Source organism: Phalacrocorax aristotelis, chromosome 5 (genome assembly GCF_949628215.1).
Source record: "Phalacrocorax aristotelis chromosome 5, bGulAri2.1, whole genome shotgun sequence".
NCBI classification, from domain to species: Eukaryota; Metazoa; Chordata; class Aves; order Suliformes; family Phalacrocoracidae; genus Phalacrocorax; species Phalacrocorax aristotelis.
The window spans coordinates 16,852,645-16,875,739 of NC_134280.1; the positions used below are offsets into that span (position 1 = coordinate 16,852,645).

General features: G+C 37.0%; 1 protein-coding gene across 2 annotated transcripts in view; it reads right to left on the minus strand.

Moving 5' to 3' along the window:
* Positions 1–263: 263 nt before the first annotated feature.
* Positions 264–23,095, minus strand: part of MAP3K2 (mitogen-activated protein kinase kinase kinase 2) — a 50,420-nt gene continuing 27,588 nt past the window's right edge. The window contains exons 6-17 of one of the 2 annotated variants that reach the window (XM_075093120.1): positions 22,310–22,423; positions 21,574–21,673; positions 20,719–20,849; positions 17,604–17,683; positions 15,597–15,664; positions 12,253–12,345; positions 9,377–9,583; positions 8,487–8,635; positions 6,623–6,754; positions 5,142–5,271; positions 3,872–4,049; positions 264–2,069 (exon numbers count right to left, since the gene is read on the minus strand). In XM_075093120.1, coding sequence (XP_074949221.1) covers positions 1,844–2,069; positions 3,872–4,049; positions 5,142–5,271; positions 6,623–6,754; positions 8,487–8,635; positions 9,377–9,583; positions 12,253–12,345; positions 15,597–15,664; positions 17,604–17,683; positions 20,719–20,849; positions 21,574–21,673; positions 22,310–22,423 — 1,608 coding nt within the window. In that variant the 3' untranslated portion in view covers positions 264–1,843. Of the gene's footprint in view, positions 2,070–3,871; positions 4,050–5,141; positions 5,272–6,622; positions 6,755–8,486; positions 8,636–9,376; positions 9,584–12,252; positions 12,349–15,596; positions 15,665–17,603; positions 17,684–20,718; positions 20,850–21,573; positions 21,674–22,309; positions 22,424–23,095 lie in introns of both variants that reach the window. The other variant, XM_075093119.1, reaches the window with a different exon arrangement.

Sequence of the window (23,095 nt, forward strand, 5' to 3'; positions counted from 1 at the left end):
ACATGATTAGGATTAATCCATACTCCTGCTCATGCTCTGGTACAAAATCTGGAAATTAGCAGAATGAATTCATAAATCTCATGAGTGAATTACCATGGGAATGGGTAAGCTTATTGTTCTGTCTCCATCCACCTCCTAATTGTGATAGTCCCCTGAAGATGCAAAACAGGTAGAACCTTGTCCACTCGGACAAGGCTCACAGTACCAGCCTGCTCTGCCTTTGCAAAACAACAAAAGCAAGCAATGAATCATCCGAAACAGTATACATGATCACAGTTCTGTAGTCCAATAGTTTATTTCCAAATGCCCTTTTAAATTATTTATGTTGCGTTCTACAAAAATATGAGAGTTTGACTCTTCTGTTGTGAAAAGTCAGTTATTCACTACACCTGATGAGTACCTGGGCTTCTTGACTGGCAAGCAGTATTTCAGAGTTTTACTTTTGTTCTTTTATTATACTCTTTCAGGAATGGAAAAAGTGATTAGCGTATGTTTTATAACAGCTGGAAATCTGACAAACACCAACCATCTGGATTATCAAGCTGGAGTAACCACGCTCATGTTATTTAATTGCTGGCTCTCTGCGCTTTGGCCTATTCTTCATACAGCCTTTTGTGCTGTGCCTCCTTGTTCATCATTGCTACCTTATCAAAATATAACTGGAGTCTTATCTTTCTCAGTGACTTATTACTGGTGTTAAAAGATGTTTAACTATTTCAGGAATTTCCAACACATCCTAGATGTCTGAACTGTGTTACTAAAACCATTTTTTTAGTGCATAATGGGAAGAATTTTATATTATTCAGGCACTTGATGTTGACATACATTCCATCCTAGCGCCTCTCGACAGCTTTGAAAACATTTCTTATAGCTCATTGTGAATCAAGTAACTCATATACTGCACAAGGATTAGTCACTCCTCTTCCCCTCCAGCCATTCACCGGATTGTGGAGAACTGACTCTCAACATCACTACTTTTTCTTATCTAAGATAAACCGTCTCCCTCCAAGCTTATGCAAGAGGTTCTCTTTGGCAGATACAGCAGGAGGCATTCTCATAACTATTTACATCCAGTAGCTAACCCTTGGCTATTATGGAAATTGTCCCCTTGCAGAATAGTAGTTCCAGGAGTCTGGGTCCATAATCTGTTTACCTGTATTATTTTTCTGCTAAGATAATACAATAGTTCTACACCAAACCCTAACTAGTACATCAGTGTTGAGTTCTTTTTTGTTATTTTCTTTTGGTCACATAGAAGTACCGGTTAGACGCGCTGCTGTACAAAGAGTTCCAAGTTCTTCCAGCTTTATCATTAACTCTCAGAACTGCGTGTTCCAGCTTAAACCATACAATCCAGAAACTCATTAAAAAGCTGTAATACAGTAAGAACTTTGAACTCTCTGCCGCAAGTACCTACAATATAAGGAAGAATCACAGAGAAGTAACCTTCTTGTCCTTTAGCTGCATGTCTGTTTTTCCCTGCACCCTGAGTCAGTCAGCGGTGTCAGAAAAGTCACACAGTTCCTGACTGTCCAAGCATTTGTCTTTTTTTTTTTTTTTTTTTCCCCTTTAAATAAGGAACAAATATGTACTAAAGTGCTTTACCTACATGAACCACATCAGTACATCATAGAAACAAAACGTTCTAGTCCCGGTGGGAGAGGGGGAGAGAAGATTCTCATTTTAGATACAAAATTTAGATTGTTTACAATCTAAGTGAAACAAAGATTCAAGAGAATATTCTCTCTTGTCTTTTTTCTCCTTTTCTTGTAAAAAATAAAAATAAAAGTGCAGTCAAATAGAAAATAAATGCAGTAGATGCAAGCTGAGTTGAGGCAGGCTGTTAGTGATAGTGTGCAAACGTGTGTCTTAGCAGTTCATCTGCAAATGGTCGCAGCTTGGCCTCGATAAAAATCCGTTTCAAGAAATCCCGAGCATGGTCGGAGACATGAGGTGGTAGCTGGGGGTTGGTTGGCTGAGTGGCAATTTTAAAGATGGCAGCCATTGCTTCGAACTCTGCCCATGGGGGCTTCTCAGTGAGCATTTCTACCACTGTACAACCTACACTCCTGAAATAGAGGGAGAAGTGAAATAGCAGGTTACAACAGAGTCACGCCCTTCTAGGAAAACAAAAAATAGCAGCGAGTGGCTAAAATACCACAAGGAAGTAGTGTCCACTTAACCCTACAGAGCAACTTCAGTGGAAAACAGGCATTAAAAAAATTTGCATGTACAGCTCTATGCTTTATCTCAAAGTTGCACAAATCATTGCCTACATCTTCACTTTATTACTTCACTGGGCCAAAAGCTACTACCGCAGTGAAGAGATAATTAGCTATTTACCTAGGCAATACCAACTGCATTATGGCACTGCCGCTGTTCAGTGCTCAGTGGGCTGATACAGGCCGTGAGCGCTGCACAACACTTGTACCCCAGCTCTTCAGGCACCTGCAGGGTTTGAATGCACCGGAAAGCTTTCTTGCTCGTTAGGGTCTTACAGAAACGCAAAGCAACAGGAATGCTTTGAGTATACCGCATATAGTGCTAGCTCATTAGAAATGCACGAGTTATCACCAATGAATAATGTGCAAACGTGACACGGCAGTTGAAAAGTTTAAAACCACACTTCAATGGTATCTTCCTCTTTTAGTTAAGGATACTAAAAATATACTTGGATTGCCAAACAAAATTTTAAGATCCTAAACAATCGTTGTATACAAAGCTCACTTTTAAAGGATTTAGGAAGGCAGAAGGGCATGCATATGACCAGAACAACTTTGTTCCCTACATCCTGCAAGAACAGCCTCCTCCAATAACAAGAGAATGATACTCTTGTATGGAGAAGCTGGAATAATGTCCCAATTTTCAGGAAGTTTTATGGTTTTTCAAGATGCTTGCAAGAAGTTTTATGGTTAGACACAGGTACGTTTCTTTACACAATAAGGATTTACTGACTGACAGAAGTCAAACTTCAGTAGTTTTTCTTAGTTTTAACCAGGATTTTCTCCGTCAAAAAATGTATTAGCCTTGGTACATATAATTCCAAGGTGAAGAAGTCAGATGCCTGAAATCTATAAGGCTGTTCTATTATTCAAGTACAGCCGAATAATTACTAAGTGATCTGAAGTAGGCTAAATTAATTTCCCTGACATGAAAAGTATTGCCATTGGTTGGATATAATGTGATTCCTTTTTAAGCACACGAAGTGTTACTACTCCTGCATATCTACTGTTGCTACCTCTTATTCTGTGTGTTCACAGATCACCTGCCGTGCAAGGAGTCTAACTGCTAAAATCATCTGTCCATTGGGCTGGGACCATGTTAGACTGTCATATTACACAATGTATCACAAACATTCATTTCTGAAATTTAACTTTCCCTCTTAAATGTTTAATAACAACTTAAACCAAATTATTTTTTGATACCTCTCATTTACATCGGACCAATTCATTCTTACACGGTCATCTTTTAAAGGACCAGCATTTCATTTGCTGCCGTGCATCAAAGGTATTTCAGTGATAAAGTTTCATTACAGGACATTGACTTAACTGATGCTTCAAAGCTTCACGTGTTGCTTTCAGCCAGTACCTCTCCAGGATTTACAAATGGTCTGGTAATCCTAACTTCATGCATGGTCAGTTCAAAGGGTTCTCTTATGATCCCTAAATCAGTGGGCTGAGGAACTGCCAAATGAAAAATCCCCAAATTTCAGTGTTAGGCCCTCCAAATATGACTGCCAGCGCTCACACTTGCCACCTTCTTTGGCTTAAACCCCAGAATGAAACACTCTAGATAACGAACACTTACACTCTGTTGAAAAAGAGCCTAGGCTGACATGACACCTTTCAGTAGAGAATTTTTTTTAACATACCAGATATCTGCTTTTCTGCCGTACCCTTCTCCACTAATAACTTCTGGACTCATCCAGTACGGAGTTCCTGTGACAGACTTCATTCCTGTACCAGAGAGACATATCGTCTGCAGTCGTTTGCTGGCACCAAAGTCACCGAGCTTCACATTCCCTGCTGAATCTCGCAGAATATTTGCTCCTGGAAGGAAGGGAACATAGCGTTACATTCGTGAAAGGCCCTTTAACGTTTTGGCATGGAAAATGATAACAAAAGTTTGGAGTCAGTGATGCAATCCAATGCAAGATCAGCCTGGTATGTCAAGCCAGAGAATTTACTTTGTCTGCTCATTCCTATTACTTTATTCCAAGGTTCAGAAAATAATGAATTGTACGCATTGGTTTGCATCCTAAGCCTTTTCCAGGAAGTCCCAGCCACTTTGTAAAGCCTCCTGACAAACTAAGGAATGTGCCATACAACAGAAATAAGAAGAAATGGGAAAGAAGTTTCCACACAACTGAAAATACCTTCATACTATATTAAAGCAAAATCACAAACTGTGTTACAGCTTGGTTCAAAACACTTATTTGCATAAGTATGTACAAACTGACTGTGATATCTCAACCTTCTTTTGGAACAAAACACTATTGATACAAAGCAACAGGAAAATTGTAAAAATTTTAGGGAATACATCAGTTTTATGTTCAACACACCTATTTTGTATATCACCATCTTCCTATGTATTCGTAACTTGCTTACACAGCACTTGCAAGTCACCTATATCTATCTGCAAAAAGTAAACATGTCTGTTTCCTCAGGTTTCCTGGCAGTAAAATAGAAGAAGCCTGAGTCATTTGGTCAGGTAAGTCACCTCTGCCAGTCATTTCTTGTACTAGTGAAGTGCTGGGTAATTTCTCTGTAATTGATAGAAACAGAATTCTGCAAAAACAAACTTTCAGGTCATGATGGTTTCCTCGGCACATTCTATCTAATTGTAATGACAACATCCTTTGATATATTCAAAGCTATTAATACTACAAAACAGAAATAAATTTATTATGACTGTTTTGCAGACAGAGACTATGGAAACATTTTCAGAAGCCTGCTAGAACATCACAAAGATGCTTATTTTTCCCCCTCAGGTTACAGCAGCAACAGGAATAAATGATGGAAAGAGTCCTCATTGATTTTAAGTCAGTATTTTGCATTTCAAACTTAATTACATTCTAGCGCTTCCCTCAAGACAAGAATTTGTAACAAAGAGCACTGAACTGTGCACAGAACTATCATTACCTTTAATATCTCGATGGACAATCATATTACTGTGCAAATAGTGAACTCCTTCTAAAATTTGCCGTGTATATTTACGAGTCACATTCTCTGTGAGTGCTCCGTAAGATTTCAGTTGGTCTTTGATGGAACCCTATGGCAAAAAAGTAGTATTAAACACTAACGAATCACAAGCAGGCTAGTACTACAGTTGAACTTCAATTTATGCCTGAAATGTAGACATTTAAAGTTGATCTCTAGATCAACTTAAAAGCACAGATATAGTTTTACCTCCACTGAGAAAAATACAAACTTTGACAAAAAAGAGGCTGGACAGAGAAGTCACATATTGAAATGTTAAGCTATTAACTTTAAAGCTGTCAGCAGCTGAATAGTTCCAGTGTGATGTGCAAAAAAAGAGAACAGCAGTATTTTCTACTCAAACACTACTGTCAACTTTTTTGATGGTTAAACGGTGATACTCCAGTTGGACAAAACAAATGCTGTTTACCCTGGTTAGTTTGTACTCAGGAAAAAAACACCATGTGCTAGAGGATGTTGCTTTATGTAAAAATTAAGAGGTAAGCAAGTCTTGGCTTAAGATGACATTATAGGAAAAAATCCATGGTTTTGTAACTATTTCTGTATAACTTGGCGTTGTCACACAGAGTTACAAACTACTAAGATTACTTCTGTGACGCTGTTCTCCAAACCTCAAACAAAGCCCAGATCTCACATTAAAATAAATAAACAAACAAATCAAACAACCAAAAATAAAACCCCAAACAAACAAACAAAAAAACCACCAGAAAACCACCACTGCCACCACCACCACCACAAGCCTCCCCGACACATCACACTTCTTCTCTGGAGTTTCACAGTAAAGTAGAATGCTGTAACTATTCAGAAATACAGAGCCTATATTCTTATACAAGCACATTTTATTTAGCTCTGCTGACCCCACTTGGTGAGAAAATGAAAATTTATAGTTTTCTGACCGTACAGTATTTCTCAACAAAACAGTAGAACAGTTCAGCATGCACATAGAGTGCCACACAAAAAAAAAACCACCAAGATTGTTTTTTGTATGGACTTATTCCCACACCCGTCTTAGCTACTTTTTGTTTTCTGGAAATAATTGAGCAGTTGAGATGGTGACTACACAACAGCACAAGCTGCAGCACAGCAAAAAGAAACGTTACAATTCAGGAAGATTCAAGAGTTCACTAATCATAATATTGTATTTTCAAAGACGTTGCCGGGTACATCTTATGGCAAAATCAAATGCAAACAACTTTTGTACAAACCACTGTAATTCTGAAAATCCAGACAAGCAATGAAGAAGACAGGCTCCTGTAAGCACTTGTCAGTAGCCATCTTTAGCTACTGTTTTTAAATTGGATGTTTCTTTAATATCTGTGTGCACTTCCGCAAAAGCTGTCTACCTGAGTGCTCATCATATTGTGTAGAAATGACGGCTGAAGTAGGCTGGCTCTCGTACTTACCCCAGGCATATATTCCATGAATATAGAGAGGGTTCTTTCTGGTGGATCTCTCAAGAAGCCATAATACTGAACAATTCTTTCATGTAGCAGATTTTTCAGCAACTGAATCTCACATTCAAGTGCATTTACTTCCTACAAGGGAAAAAACAGACAAGATTTACCATGCTTGATGTAGCAATAATAGCATTTTGGATTTTTTTAAAAGCAGGACAGTATGTACATATTGAAGGGTTATGCAAACTAAGTAACAAAATACTCTCGTAGCTTATGCAAAGTTTATACATTTTATAACAAGAAAATATCATTATTAGATTGAGGGAAGTAAAAAAACCTATGGCTTTTCTATAAATTGACTTTGGGATGATTTTGCTGTTATTTCATTGTTTCTCTTATTTTGAAGTTATGTTTGTTTCAGAGCACAGCAGATATCAATATGTGTATGAAGTCAGTGATCATTACGCAACATGTCACAAGCTTTCAGTTGGGTAAGAAAGAAAAATCTTTAAATCTCTACAGTGTAATAATTAGCAATAATTCTGAACTTTTCCAGGATGACAGACTATACTTCAAAAATGCCTTTGAGGACCACTTAATATTTTAGCAATGAAATACAACAAAGGAAAAACATTAACACATACGGTGCTTTCTCTAGAGCTATCTGAAATACTAAAAGTTTGCAAACAGGAAGTAAGATATTTTGAAAGAGACTGCACAGTAAGATGCTGGAAAAATACTAACCCACGAATTCAAACTTGACTGGATTCCAAATTTTCCCTCAAGTCTTTCATCAAAACTTACTTTTTATCCATCACAGACTATTACTGATACCTTCATACTTCTGAGGTTAGAAAGAAAATAGGTTTTTTGACACTGAGAGGCACACATAACAAAATGCTATGGCAAGTGAGGTCACAAAAGGCTACAGGAGAGACTACAGTATTTTATATTTAACATTTCCAAAGCATAATCAGTTGCTTTGTTACATCTTAAAGTAGCAGCACCAACAACTATACTAGAAATCTACAGCACAAATGATTCTTGGCTTTATTCCTTGACCCTACATCACTAGCAGCAGGAACTACAACTGGTAGCCACTGAATTCGGCAATCATGCTCACACCCATTGTTTCCCCGGCCTTGCTCCCCACAGTGCAGGACGCAGTCCCAATGCAGGAAAAGTAATAATTCTTTTTCCATCCTGTAAAAAGCAGCAAGTATGATTTGGGAAAAAAGAAATAGAAGATAGGTGCTACTTTTAAATAATTTCTCTCCTCAAGTGTCCAGTATTTGAAGAAGGACAAGTTCAGTTTTAGAGAGAGAATAAACTGACAATGAAACTTCCTTTTCAGAGAGAAATACAGCGAATAACAGTAGCTCACCCTGATGACCAAAGTTTTTTTAAAGAAAAATCCCCCCCAAAAGATAAAAAAAGACAAGAATCTCAAACTGTCTTCATAGCCAAACAAAATATCCTTGAGAATCTATTTTCAGGAACACTTACATTAGTACAGATTTTTCTGTTTATAAACGGAACTTGTTCTAATTCCTATAAGTATAAATAATTATCTGTTTCAGAGCACACTTCATAATGGATTGTTTAATTTTAGAGACTGAGACTGCATCAAATAAGTTATGTATGTTCACAGAATACAGATATCTGAAAATTAAAAAATTGGATATAACATTAAAATCAGGTTACCAAACTAATTCTCTGAGGTACTAACAAAAGAGGATTCCTAACAAGGACATGAAAACACAGTATGTTTTAAAACAACATCCTGTTTAAGGAAAGGAACATCAGTCTAGTCTAGAACACACCACTTCAGCAGAAGCCCTTTACAAACTCTCTCCTTGGTATCACTTACCTTGCTGGTTTCTGGACTATCAGGATCAAACTGAACTTGCTTAACAGCCAGTTCTCTTCCGGTATCAGCATCGTAACACAGATATACTCTGCCAAATGCACCTTGACCCAGCAGTTTACCAAGTCTCCAGTTAGTTGGAGCCCGTGGTGCTGAAAAGATAAGTATATTTTGGTTTACAAATGAGCTTGTTACTCAGCTGATAGAGAAAAACTGGAATACACAGAAAATAACTGTTTAAAAGACTGTTTTTCAACAACAGAGACTGTGCATCCTAAACCTCGCCATATAAGTCACAAAGAACAATACAACTTCCTGTAAGATGGAAAAACATAAGCTACTTAAATTTATTCATAAAATAATTTGTGGTAGAGACAGTTGTGCTTAAAACAACTAGCAACAGCTAATCTGAAAAACAGAAGCAGCATGTTAAACAAACTTAGTAACATTTTTTAAAAAATCAAGGCATGATTAAACTGTACCAGCGACTGAAGTCATCACAAAGTATACTTACTCCTGAAATGCCACCACAGATATAAACCAGTACCACTTGAGGTCTACAATTTGTCAGACAACTTGACCAACATCTGCAAAATTAAATAACAACTGCGACATACAAAACCCTTCTTGGGTCCTCAAGAGTCTAACAAATCATCAGAAGTATTTTTACAGTGCTTTTTTATCAGAGATGCGATTTTCACATGAAAATCTACATGAAGGTTGGCACAGTAAGCAATGGAAAAAATTATAAGCATACAGTCTTGATGTTTTCCTATTAGAGAGATAAAAACATATTCTATTGCATGTATTTTGATGACACGCTTAGTTTTGATGTCATATACTTCAAAAGTAAGGGAGTTTTACAGTGGAGTTCACAAAATGCCTTGACTTACAGCGACTGGGTGGGCTGATGTCCATGACTGACAAGGTAGGATTGTCTATGTCACTTCCCCTCCTCCTCATTCGGTTATCTTCATATTCTGGTGTAAAGACGCTGCTTCCACTACTGGTGCTCAGTGAGTGATCAGTGGGACTGAAACTAACTGGTGATCGGAAGCTGTTCCCCTGGGTCCTTCTGGCTCTTGGAAAAGTTTTACGACCTTCAATGATATACAAAGAATACTGATGTTACACTGCAAAAAATACTGCTTTGCAATGTGTTTATGCAAATACTTTATGAATTTTACATGGTGTAGTTCAAACCTTCCACAGCATATATAATATGATGTAATGATCATGAAATACGCTGGTTTAACCTTCCACCTGTAAGAAAACACTCATCCCAGATGTATGTAAGGATTAGACTGAATCAAAACCTGGTTTACCTTTAAGTGACTGAAACTGGGACCAATTCTGAAACTGCTCTGAAATGTAACAGACATGCTTCAAAAACTTGGAGGGCTGTGAGAGGAAAAAGGAAAATGCCCTGCCTCTACTTTTATTGGTTTATTAAGGTGTAAATACCAAATTTCTGATAAACAGGAGAATGAGAGATATGTTTACACTCCAGTGGTACCCAGGATGGCTTCTTCATCCTGTTAGCTAGTAAGAATTGAATGCAGAGAAAGCCCTACACATGGAGTCAAAAGGAAGATCACAATAAAGATTTAAAAAAAAAAAAAAAAAAAAATCACCAACAAGGCATAACCCAGATAGCTACAGCATTTGAATAAAAATAAAGGGGGCATTGGTCTTCAAAAAGGTTAATTACAATCAGATGACTAACAAGTGATGTTAATATATTTAGACAACACAAACATTTTTAGGTCATCATAGCTTGATGAAGTTTCATCCTACAAAACTCATAGAAATAGCTGAAGGAGTCTCTGATTCATTAGGTATTACACTGGAGAAGGAGTTCCTAGAGGACTGAAGAAGGCGGATAAACTATCTTTGAAAAAGTGGACTCAGATTTATACACTAGTCTGGCCAATTAATATTCCAAGAAAGATATGCAAACAAATTATTAAGTAGTTTATAAACCACTGAGAAGATAAGATGATGATAAACCAGCCATAATTGTTTTGTCACATGTAGCTAATCCAATTTCCGCATTTCATCAGGACATTCTCACACGCTAACTAGTGAAGTGCTGCAGACCAGCTTACTATGTAGAGTATACCCAGACAGAGTCAGATCAGTTCTCAGTGATTTCTCATCAAAGGGAAGGATTTTTTAAGTGGGCACCCACAGCAGTTTATCATCAGTCCGCTTCCATACGCTATTTTAACCGATGATGTATATATAGTGGAACATAATACACAGAAATTTTGCAGATGACATCAAGTTAAGTGCGGCTTGAAGTCCGTTAAAAGATTAAAAAAAATCAAATTTCACAATGATATTACTAAGTTGGAGATGATTCAGAAACCAGCAAGATGAAATTCAGTAAGGAAGTACAACATATATAATTAAAAAGAAATCAAATGCAGAAACCACAAAGCGTAAAGTTGGCTAAAAGTCATGTAGAAAAGAATAAGGATCTATAACAGACCACAGACTGAACAGCAGTCAGTGTGGTGACATTTTAAACAAAGTAAAGTGTCATTCTGGAACGTGTTAACATGACTGCTGCATACCCAGTTATGGTTATATCCTATGTTATACATAAAGTGGCCATGACAGGAGCCTCAGCTAAAGTATGCAAGTTTTGACCACTACAAGAATAAAGAAGAGATCAGAAAAAAAAAATATGAGGCTTGCAAAAATGCGTCAGATAAGGCTTAACGCTTGAAAGAAGAAAACTAAGGAGAGAAAACAGATGTGTGTGTGATGTAAGGTTATATATAGGCAATGACCAATTTTTCCCTGGGTTATAATGGAGTACATAGTGACTAGTTTCATTTGCAGGAAGATGGTTTAGAAGAAGTTAAGTTACAATATAAGCCATCTTTAAAGTTAATTATGTAAAGAAAATCAGTATATCTCTTCTCTTAAAGTCAGTTTAGAGTTTACTTAAAAGTCAATGTGACAGACGTCTGCCTCTAACATTGCCTTAGAGCAAGGGACTGGACCGAAGCTGCCTTGCTGTCCTTCAATTTGGTATGTCTGTGATTTCTGTAGGAGAATTCCATTTATTGCTGTGCTCATTCCATACTGCAAATAAAACCATCTGCTCTTTGGAGAAGTTTCTTCTTAACATTTCTCAACTAGTGCTTGACATACTCTTAAGTCAGACAATCCTTCAGCTGCTCCTCTTTCCTTCCTTTAGAAATTTAACATGTTAAATTTACATGAATGTTATGGCTGTCCAAATCAGTTTGGTGGCCACATCAGCAGGCGCTGTCTTGCATTTCAACAATTGATTTCACCAGCTAATTGTTAATTCTCGGTTTAAATCACTGCTCTTCGATTTTATTTACTCTTTTAATCTGAGAAACTGTTAATAGGAACTCCACTGTATTTGAGTTTTTTTACAAGCAAATAAGAAACGACAAACTAGCTGACATACCTACTTTGGACAGAAAAGCATCAGAAAGATCAAGAGCTGACGCTGGATGACTCGTGCATGGACAAAGCTAGAGAACGTCATCATAGCTGTACATATGAATCACAAATTCTGTAATCCATAACTTTACCAGAGGTAAGACTGCTCTGCAGCTCTATCAGTCATTAGAAATTTAGGAAGTAAGTTTTGGGGAAAGAAGGTGAGCTTTTAATTTCTTCAGTATTTTCATTCATTAAGACTTTGCAATCTAAATTTTCTTCTTCACTTTTTAAGAAGAGAAAAACAGATTAAGAAAGTAGAACTCTTGCAGTATTCACTTACCGTCGTTGTAGTCTTGTTGATGATATGAAATATGGTATCTTCGGGGGTAAGTCCCCCCCTTTCCAAATTTCTCAAATATTGGGATATCATACTCTACTAAAAAATGAAAAGATACATTTCAAAATTTAAAATGTGGCAAAAGCATATTAAATTAATGAGCTTGGTATTATGAACTTAAACATGGGGGAACATATCGGATGATATGCTTCAAGTTGAAGCATCAGAGAAAAAATAGATTATAGAACAAAAGCCAGAAATCTTAACAAATCACATGAACTAGAAGGACATTCAGCCAAAAGTTCCAAAGGATCAAGAATTCAATAGCCCAAGTGGTTTGCAGCCTCTTGCTTAAAAGAACCTCAGAGGACCGCAGCATGCCTAATTACTCGAGTTTTAAAAATAGCTTCTAGAGGAATTCTGTGAAACTAGAGTTCACCAGGCAAACTGGCAGAAACTATTACAAAGAATAAAATTTAAAGATGCATAAATATGAAAAATTGGCGAACAAGTCAACACAGCTTGAATTACTAAAACATATTCAATAGGTCCTGTTTTAAAAATTATTAAAGGAGAAAAGTATTCATGAGATAAAGGGAAAAGTCCCTCATGCATAAATAAGTGGTTAGATGATAAGTACATAAGACGGGAGTAAATGGTCAACAGTTCCACAGGAATCTGGCCTACAGCTCATGCAGTTTAATTATGCATGAATTCTCTGGACAGAATAATGAATAGTGAGGTGACAAAATCATTTGGAGAAGTAAAGCCAACAGAATAATTACAGAAAGCCCTTCAGAGTCTACATGATCGGATGTTAAAATGGCAGATGAAATTCAGTGTAGGCTACTGTACAGGATTGTGATAGTGAGTTCCAATAAAGAAGCAGCTGAACTCTGTATTGGCTAAGAAGCAAATTAAATGCTATAAATCATTAAGATATACTGAACAAAGTTTTGGTCTATTCCATTTCAAAGGATGTAGTAAAACTGGAAAAGATTTAGAAGTACAGAGATGGTCAAAGATATAAAATTGCTTCTCCATGAGGAATGTAGGCCTCAATACACCAGAAAAGCAATAGCTCAAAGGGAGACAAAGAGGTCTATTAAAAAAAAAAGAAAAAAAATCACAAAGAGCAAACTTCTTCATAAAATGCAGTATGTTGCACAACTTTTATACAAGTTGAAATAAGGGCTGGAAAAATTTGTGGAAGGGGGAAAAAAATCTAATCACAGAAGAGCATCTTGCATTTGCAGAACCTTTAAGCCATACATGACTAGGAATATATCCTCAGGAAGGAATATTACACGCTGCTCAACAGAAGCCTGGTACTGGTTGTGGCAGGAGAAAAGACTAGGCCAGATTGACATTTTTTCTGACTCTATATACCATTCTGGTTTTGTTACACATCAAATCATGAGAATAAATATTGAATATGGAATTAATGATTGCTGTCTATAACATTGTTAATATACCAGAGCATCCCACAGGAAAAAAAACCAACACAAAACCCCAGAAAAAAACATTGCAATAACACCTTACTAGAAAAATAACTGTAATAAACAAGCACAAGTAAACTAGATTAGGATTACCAAAGGCAAACTAATTTCTGACATTTCTGACTTTTTGGGTATTGACCTCTGCCACCTAAATGCTTCCTATACATAGTTTTAGTTTTATTTTCATTTAGAAGTGGTACAAACTGTTAAGCACTCTAGAATCCTTAAAAGAAAAAAACACACCATTGCACAGTTATCTAGACAAAGCTTTGTAAAAAAAATAAAAAGAAGCCTTAAAGTATATAATAGACCAAAACCCACAAAACATCCCAGATTCACTAGAAGCTAATAAACTTTCAACAACAAAATTCTGTAGTGAAGCATGTCCATGAAAGACACTTCAAAGCACTTTCAAGGTTATCCGTTGCACTTCGTATCCTGAACTATGCACAACAACTTGGATTCAAGCCAGAGTACCGTATGAAAACAACATTAGCGGTGATGATTAATTTATAGGCATAGCACACAGCTCTCCTTCATCCTTTCACTTTGCAGTGCTTTCAATTACACAAGTCACGAGCACCTCAAAGTGATCCTCATTTCACACAGGAGAAAATAAAGGCTCCATGTACTGGTTTTGGCTGGCATAGAGTTAATTTTCTTCATAGTAGCTCTTATGGTGCTATCTTTTGGATTTGTGACAGAAACAGTGTTGATAACGTGGGGATGTTTTAGTTATTGGTAACCAGTGTTTACACAGCATCAAGGCTTTTTTTTGTTTCTCACACTGCCCTGCCAGTTAGTAGATGGGGGCGCACAAGAAGCTGGGAGGGGACACAGCTGGGACAGCTGAACCCAACTGACCAAAGGAATAGAATCATAGAACCATTAAGGTTGGAAAAGACCTCTAAGTTCATCAAGTCCAACCATCAACTCAACGCTACCACACGTCCTAAACCATGCCCTGAAGTGCCATGTCTACATGTTTTCTGAAATCCTTCAGGGATTGTGACTCCACCACCTCTCTGAGCAGCCTGTTCCAATGCCTGGCCACTCTTTCGGTAAAGAATTTTTTCCTAATATCCAGTCTAAACCTCCCCTGATGCAACTTGAGGCCATTTCTTTTCATCCTGTCAATAGAATCAATACCCCATAACATATGAGGTTGTGATCAGGAATAAAAGCCGGGAGAAAGGAGGAAGGGAGGATGTTCAGAGCTATGCTGTTTGTCTTCCCAAGTAACCATTAGGTGTGATGAAGTCCTGCTTTCCTGGAAATGGCTGAACACCTCCCTGCTGACAGGGAGCAGTGAATTAATTCCTTATTTTGCTTTGCTTGCATGCACAGCTTTTGCTTTACCTATTAAACTGTCTTTATTTCAACTCACACAAGTTTTCTCACTTCTGATTCTCTCCCCATCCCACTGCATCAGAGTAAGCAAGCAGCTGTGTGGTGCTTAGCTGCCTACTGGGGTTAAACCATGACACTCCAAAATTAACTAAATAAGGTTATGTGCCAGCTTAGAGATGGACATTACCGTGCAGTTTAACAAACCATTGCCTGCCCCTATCCACTGCATTTTTTGTTCTTTTCAGAGAAGAGAAGTTATACTACGCATACTAACAGTGGTGTTCCACACGATCATCTAGAACAAAACATTTGGAAGATCTTATATTTCATTGTGTCTTTTACTGTATGCATTTGGATTGGATTTTGTTGCTTTGTTCTGTTCTACTGTATTAGTTTTGTGTAATATAATATCTCTCAATGTGAACTTCCCTTCTAAGCCCTATTATTTGTAAGAGGCAGAGTTCTGGAAAGCTAGTATGTTCAGTGATTTTTGCCTACCTGAGAATTCCTGATGATTATCTGGATAGCTCTGTGCTCTTGGCATCCGAGATTTGGGATAGTTGTCTCTGGAAGTGTAAAAACGACAAGCATCTGAAAACTGCTGTTAATCTAATACTGAAACATTTAATCTTATTGTCTCACAACTCTTCATGGCTGATGAAAAGTTACTGCCATACAAATGTGGAAACATTGGGTTCCCCCAGTTTTGAAAATCAAATCTAATAGGTATCAATAACAATTCAAGATAAGTCACAATGGAAAAAGCTTGCTTATTGAGCTTAATGTAGTAAGAAAGCAACAGATGCTGTTAATGAGCAATGATATTAGTAAAAACATGAATTATTGCATGTAAAGCCACAAAGGAGCACTGTTATGTATAACACCTTCACAGCTAAACACAAAGGTTTATAGACTGACAAAATTTCTTCTACAGCTTACAAAAAACTCGTGAGGAAATTTAACCAAAGAAATGCAGAACCTTTTAACATCTCAAAATATTTCCTCTTCTCTCCATGGAAGTCACAGGACAAAGAGAGTAATTTTATTGAGTTACAGAATGATGAGGAATTTTTTGGTTCTTAAATGATCACATTGTTTCTTACCTACAGCTGGTATGTAACTCCCAGCCACCAAAAGGAATGGATGGGATTGCCAGTCAGAGCAACCGATTACAGTATCTTTCCATAAACATACCAAAACAGTGTCCTCCTTTTTCTGGTAAGAATTGTTCTAATGGGTACCAGAAGCTAAATAGACACACAAAACCTACATCTTTGTAGGAAATATTTGAATGGAACAAAAAAAAAAAAAAAAAAAAGGAAGACTAAGTAGAGGTGACAAATGAAGTAAATAAAAAACAACCAAAAGAAGTTTTGAAGAAGAAATGAGACAAATTAAGATTGCTTTGTTTCCCCTTCTTCCACTCACCCCTACCCCACAAAAACCTAAAAATTTGGCATTTGGTAGAATTTCTATCCTATGTAGCTACGTTAAACACTGTGTATAACCTATCAGACTCCAACCACAAAATACTTTTCATGTCTATTGGTCTCTTGCTTGTGAAATGGAGACTTATTATTATAACTTAAATTTATTTGTTAGACCAAATGTATTTGTCACATATTCTTAAATCACATATGCTCAAATAAAATGGTACTACGGAATACTATAGCTCTGATTAATCACACAGGCAATGATTTCCAAATTTTTACCTTTCTAGCAATTAAATAAAATATTTAATTAGCAGTATTATTTGTATTGCAGTTCCAAATAAATGAGTAGGCAACCTGAGCAACATAAGACCCAAGGTTATTTGCCTGACCAACCGTAAGCCAAACAGGAGTACGTTCTGTTTGGTTTACCTGGTGGCTGAGAAACCATGGACAGTGACCCTCTCAAATCCCATGAATCTCCTAACAGATCAGTCAAAATAGGTCTCCAGACCCACCATAGTACACGCTGCCTCTTGCTAACTGATGGGTTTAAACAAGGAAAAATAAGTGGAAAGTCTGCAATGGGAACAAGGGGAAAGGAATGGACAGTAATTGCAAAGAAGAGGAGGGGACTGTCTGTTGAAGTCTTTAAATGATTTTACCCTCTTTCTTGAATTGGGTACCTGGAAAAGGGAATCTTACTTCATACAGCAGTGCCTAAGAAATATAAGTTTGATGGGGCTGCTCACTGCCAGGGAATATATTTCACATACCTGTAAGACTGGCAAAATTAAGTAAAAATCTTCAGTACATTTTTGTAAGATCTGAAGTCTAAATTTTTGTGTTTCAAATGCAAATTGTAAAAACAACCAAATCCAAACAACCCAACCTACTTCTACTTTCCATGCATCAGTAAGCAATTAAGTTTCAATAAGCTTTTATAGATGTTCTACAACTTACAGAGGAATTTCTGGAAGAAGTTCAGTAGTAGCTGACGCTGGAGAGTTTTATGTTACAACTGATACATTATGCATTCTAATAAAGATAAATAATGAATGTAAGTAATTCTTACCCATCTAAAGGGCTGTCAAGTGAGGGACAGCTTCCTGAGCCAGAGTTGTCAGGACTGCTCAAAGACAATGGATCCAGCATCTAATAAATAACAGGCAGAAAAAGACCAGCAAGTTCAATTTTTTGTTTTTAAAATGCTTGAAGGTTTCTGCTTTGAAACGCTTAATAAAAACCAAACCAAACCAGAAATCTTAATTACTAGAGAAAAAGTTAGCTGCCATAGTTGAACCTGCATTACATTCTTTTTCCTGAAATGATTCTGTCATTTTTCTTATATCTAACTAGAATATAGTTAAGGTATTTAATCCTGCATCATGCTTTGTACCTAACAAGTTGTACTGCTACATCCTTCCTGTATATGCCATTGTCTCTTAACATTTTATCAATAACTGCATGAGTAGCTTCACAGAATAACAAAAATAGGCCTCTAAAGGATAAAAAGCTGAGATAGTTTAGGAAAAACATGTGGGTTTTGTTGTCAAAGAAAAAAAATCTCAGATATGACAAAGACTGCAGTGAATGCAATTTATATAATCTCTGTTGTGGTTTATGTTTGGCCAACTAAGTCACAGAAAACAGCTAAAACCAAATACTCTAGAAAGCTTTTAAAGATTTATCTCTAGTTAGGACTCCAACTGAGTTACACAGAATTTTAAATAGAACTGAAGAGAAACCGGAAGGAGAAAGAGGGATAATGTATAAAATTTATTAACACTCTCCCTTTTCACCCAACCCAAAATCCTGTTTCAAATAAAATAAGCTTCCATCTGGAACTGGCGTTTACAAAAACACCAAAGCCAGATTTTTTTCTAAAACACTTCTGACGAACTACCTAGCGATCAATGCTCATGAGCTCTGTGAAATCTGCCATGTATCAGTCTGAAGAAGTCATAAAACTGACTATCTCGGCCAAATCTACTCCATTATGAAAGTAATCATCAACGCTTTGTTTGTTGCTCAAATTCTAATCCAGAGAAACAGAAACGGATTGGTAGTAAAGAGTATCCTCCTGACTACCATCTATGTCTATTGGCTGACATTTGTTTCATTTATCTCGCAATATGAAGTCTGAACACAGGCAAACATCACTCCCTTCTCTTTTGCAGTAAAGCAGTCTGAAATGTTTTGAAAAACACATCTGTAAAAGAAGTGGAAACAGAATCTGAATTTTGAATTATCGATTGTGACAGTTTTACCAACCTGCCTCTCAAAAACAGTGGAAAGCTCATCTGTTGTCTTAAATGAGCTCGTTCCTAAAATAAAGTTTGTTTTGGTATATTACATAACATCTATTATTTTCTATGAATTGGATGCCAGGCTTTTGCTGTAAATTAAGCAGTTGCCCCTCCAATTTTTATGGTCTGCACTGAGTCTTAAAGGTCCTGGGCACATGCTTTGCTGAGCACCAATCAGGGACTTATTAAAGAAAAAGTGTCCAGAAAGTGAATTTGTACTCTGCAAACTCAAGACACTTAAATGAACTCTATATCAGGGGGGACAATATTTACCACAGGTTCAGCAATTATATTGCTCTTTTTTTATGCTGAGCAGCAGCTCCTGAAAGGGAAAAAAGCCCATCTGCTGCCAGATTAATTACCTCTATGTAACTTAATCAAGTATAGTCCAACTGGCAGACCATGGCCCGCTTCTATCTAACCCATCATCTCTTCTTAGAAGTGAGAGATCTGCTGTCAGAGTGTGAATAGCTGTGCTCAGCCAGATGAACAGGAGAGCAGAGCAAGGCCCTCCACTCCCAAATTCCCTTCTTGTCTTTATGGGGCAGGCTGTGACAGATGTAGGCAGCACAGTCAACACTTGCCAAGGTAATGTGGCAATTTAGTGGGAAGAGAACAAACAGAGGTCATGAATTCCCAGCATCCCAATCTGGCCCCCAAGGCTGCCTAGGTTGAAATAACCTGGCTTCCTACAGAAGTAAAATTCCTGTATTTAAACCCTGCTGACAGCTCACACAGAAATGCGTACATGACAGGTTACATGTTTCTTGAATACTCTGGAGTGAAAGGACATCCTGGGCCTCAGAGATCATCTGTCTGTTTGACTAGTCAGTGACCAAAAATGACTCTGCTGAGGCCAAAAGTAATAATTTCACTGAATGAATCCAGGCCTGGGCTGGATCTGACCACATGGCTATGATAATGAATAGCACCCTGGTCTGGAAATTAGGAGATTCAGTCTCTATTCCCAGCTCAGTCATTAAAATTGTGCAACAAATTGCACAATCTTTTTGCCTCTATTTTTATTCTATCATCTGTCTCTTATTTAGTCAACTCACAAAAACCACTGCCTCTTGCCATTTGTGAATACAGTGCCAATATCAACAAGAACTTGAAGTGATTTGGGTACGCAGCATTATTCTCCCCCCACCCCATCCCCTTAAAATATCTCTTTCTCCACTGCCAGTTCTGTGAGCCATTACATTCCTCCATCTTTTCCTGCTGTTTTTAAAGGCAATTTTGGTATTCAGAGAGCAGTATTTTTATTCACACTAAGTGTGCTGATATCCCACACCAATAATGCAGGTGAATAAGGAGAACAAAATAGTTTACATTTGTGACACCACCACCCTTTGCCCCCAATAAAAATGTGACTGTGGAAAGTATTTCAGAGCTTATTTATACCAGGCCTACCGCCAACCCCTTGCCTCTACCCCAACACAGTATCAGCTGAGTCCACATAATTCTGACAGATCCAAACTTTTCTTTAAAACCTCCTCTGACTACCTGGGAAAGTTGTGAAACTGGTCTTGCTTACATATCCTTCTCATTAAAATGAAGGTTTGTGTGATTTCTAATGTAGATATCTCTTACTGTAATTTATATCTATCACTATCTCACTCAACTATGATGGAAATTATGAATATTTTCTTTCTCCTGGTAGCAACATACTTAAATAATTGACAAGACTTACAAAGAAAAAACAGGTTCTACAAGACTAAACAATCACAATCATTTTAACCTCCTCTCACAGATCACGTTTTCTAGGGTTGTCATAATTGTTTTAGCTGTCCTTTCTAACAACCCTGTATCCTTCTCAAACAGCAGTATCTCATAAAGCAACCTAACAAAAACCTCAATTTTAATAAAACACATACGTACCTGATCCATACTTTCTGGAATGAATTCACCCTCACTGTTGATACTGGTGAAGGACCCATTTCGGGCCACCTGATGCAGCTCATCTGGAATGTATCCTGGGGGAGGTGAACTCCGATCACGAGTGTTAGAACCTTTTGAAAGAAGAGTCAGAGTATCTTCACTAATCCAGAATCCAGAGGTTTTCTTCAAATGCTTCATTGGTACGTCTTGCTTTAGAAATTTCCCAAATGCCTATGCAATACAAGACTTACGTATCGCATTTAAAATCCATAATCCAGGAATCATGAAAAATTCGGGGCAGGGTTGCCTCAATGGCATTAAAAAGAATCTTCATTATATAGGAACAGAAATATAATTTGCCCACACAGCTAGCTGGGTAGATTTCTTCTTTTGAAACAAAACAAGAATCCAAACCCTTCCACCCATGTAAACTAATCCTTTCCAACTCTGCAGAATTTCAGGGTTAGGATTAAAAAATATGGGAGTCCTAAACTGAGCAAGGAAAGTCACTCCCATATAAAACAGACTTTTCAGCAACTCGTTTCTGTATCTGAAAATAAAGGGGAGTACTAACATCAACTTTTTAGGATACCCATCAGTTACCTCAAATAATGCCACATAGATTTATTTACTTATGATTTTTTTGTTAATTTTCTGTCCTATACATATTTAAATGGCCTTTGATTTGAAGTCCAAAATCCACTCCCCCGAGTGCAACCTCTACAGCGTGACACGTCGGTGATGAGTAAGAGAAATTCAGTCTGTGTTGAGAACAAGATCTTCATGAAAAGAATATTACAAAAAAAAAGTTTTTTACAATTTTTACAATTAAATTTATTGAAATATGTAGCTTACCTATTACAGACAGCCGTCTTTTTCTTTCTGTCACACCGAACACTGTATTATCTAGATCTTCCAGTGAGGGCAAGGGTTCCACGTTATTTACACTGGGTGACTGAAAACGCGTACATATCACAAACTGCAATTACTACTTTATACTCCTGACAATGAAAATACTTGGCCATCTTTTAAAGGCTTTGTGCAACATGTTCCTTTTTTCAAGCAGTCAAAAGAAGCTTATCAATTTATATCAAAACTCATCTATTTTAGTAGCTCATTCTTAGTATTTAAAAATAATTTTTGATATGTACTGGTATACAGATGTATACAAATCCTATCATATAGATATGTGATAGGTAATACCAGAATAACTCAGTATTTAGCCTATAGTCCACTGCTACTGTTTCCTACAACAAACATTTCACTTGCAACAAAGGAGCATAAGACTTAAAGAACAGTTTCGAATAGCTACAGTTACTTAAATTCTATATGCTTCTCAACTTTGATTCACACTGTCATCCTAATAACAAACACTTCCCTAGCACTGTAGGGAAGTCATACAAAGAGAGAGAAACAGTACCTAGGAAAAAGAAAATCAAGTCAATGCAAAATGCTAATACGTGCTTAAAGTAAACTGAAGAAGCAGTCAGTAATATTTTCAATAGGAAAAAAATAATCTTTAAGAGAAGATACAAATTATACTTCAATACAAAAAACTGAGGAAAAAGACATTTAGCATGTCAACTCATACCTGTGTATTTCCATGTATTACAAGTAATATCTTGAGACTCTTCATATGAACACTACGGTCAAGCAGTTCAACAGCTTTGTCCAGGTCATCCTGTGTGGTTAATGGAATTACAAGCTACAAAAAGCGGGGGGGGGGGGCGGAAAAAAAGATATCTTAAACAGGACACAAGAAAGAAATGAGGAAGTCAAGTGGAGAGAAACAAATAAGCAGATGCTGTCTTTCCTTTCATTCCAAACAACCTGAAAATAAAATTTGTTACATGATGCCCCAAGTTAGCACCAAAATGTCTGAAGTTCAACCTTAACTATTCCTTCAGATGCCTTCAATAGGTACAGCATGGTGGAACAAGTCTTCACAATGAAGGAGCAAACATTTTACACTGGTACAACTTGATATCCTACAAGTTTCAGGGAAACGTGCAACAGCGTCAATGTATCTGCCATTGCCTAAATTAATGCAAACCTATAAGATAAATGAAAATAAGTCCTATTTTATAGAGCATAAACCACATATTTCTATCTCACAATATGACAGCTACATTTATTTGAACTTGTATCACTAACAGAATTTCTCCGTTGAATAACAGAATTTAAGGAAGTTATCAGGCATGATGTGATCCACATGGAGCAGCTGTAGACATCACTAGAATCTCCTTGGATCTAATTAAGTAGAATTAGCTTGGCATACATGTATCTTTAGGACAGAAACTGATATGTCATTAAAGTACACTTGAGATCTGAGTTCTACAATGATTGAAGTTGGGCTTATGTTTCAGGAGTGCAAATT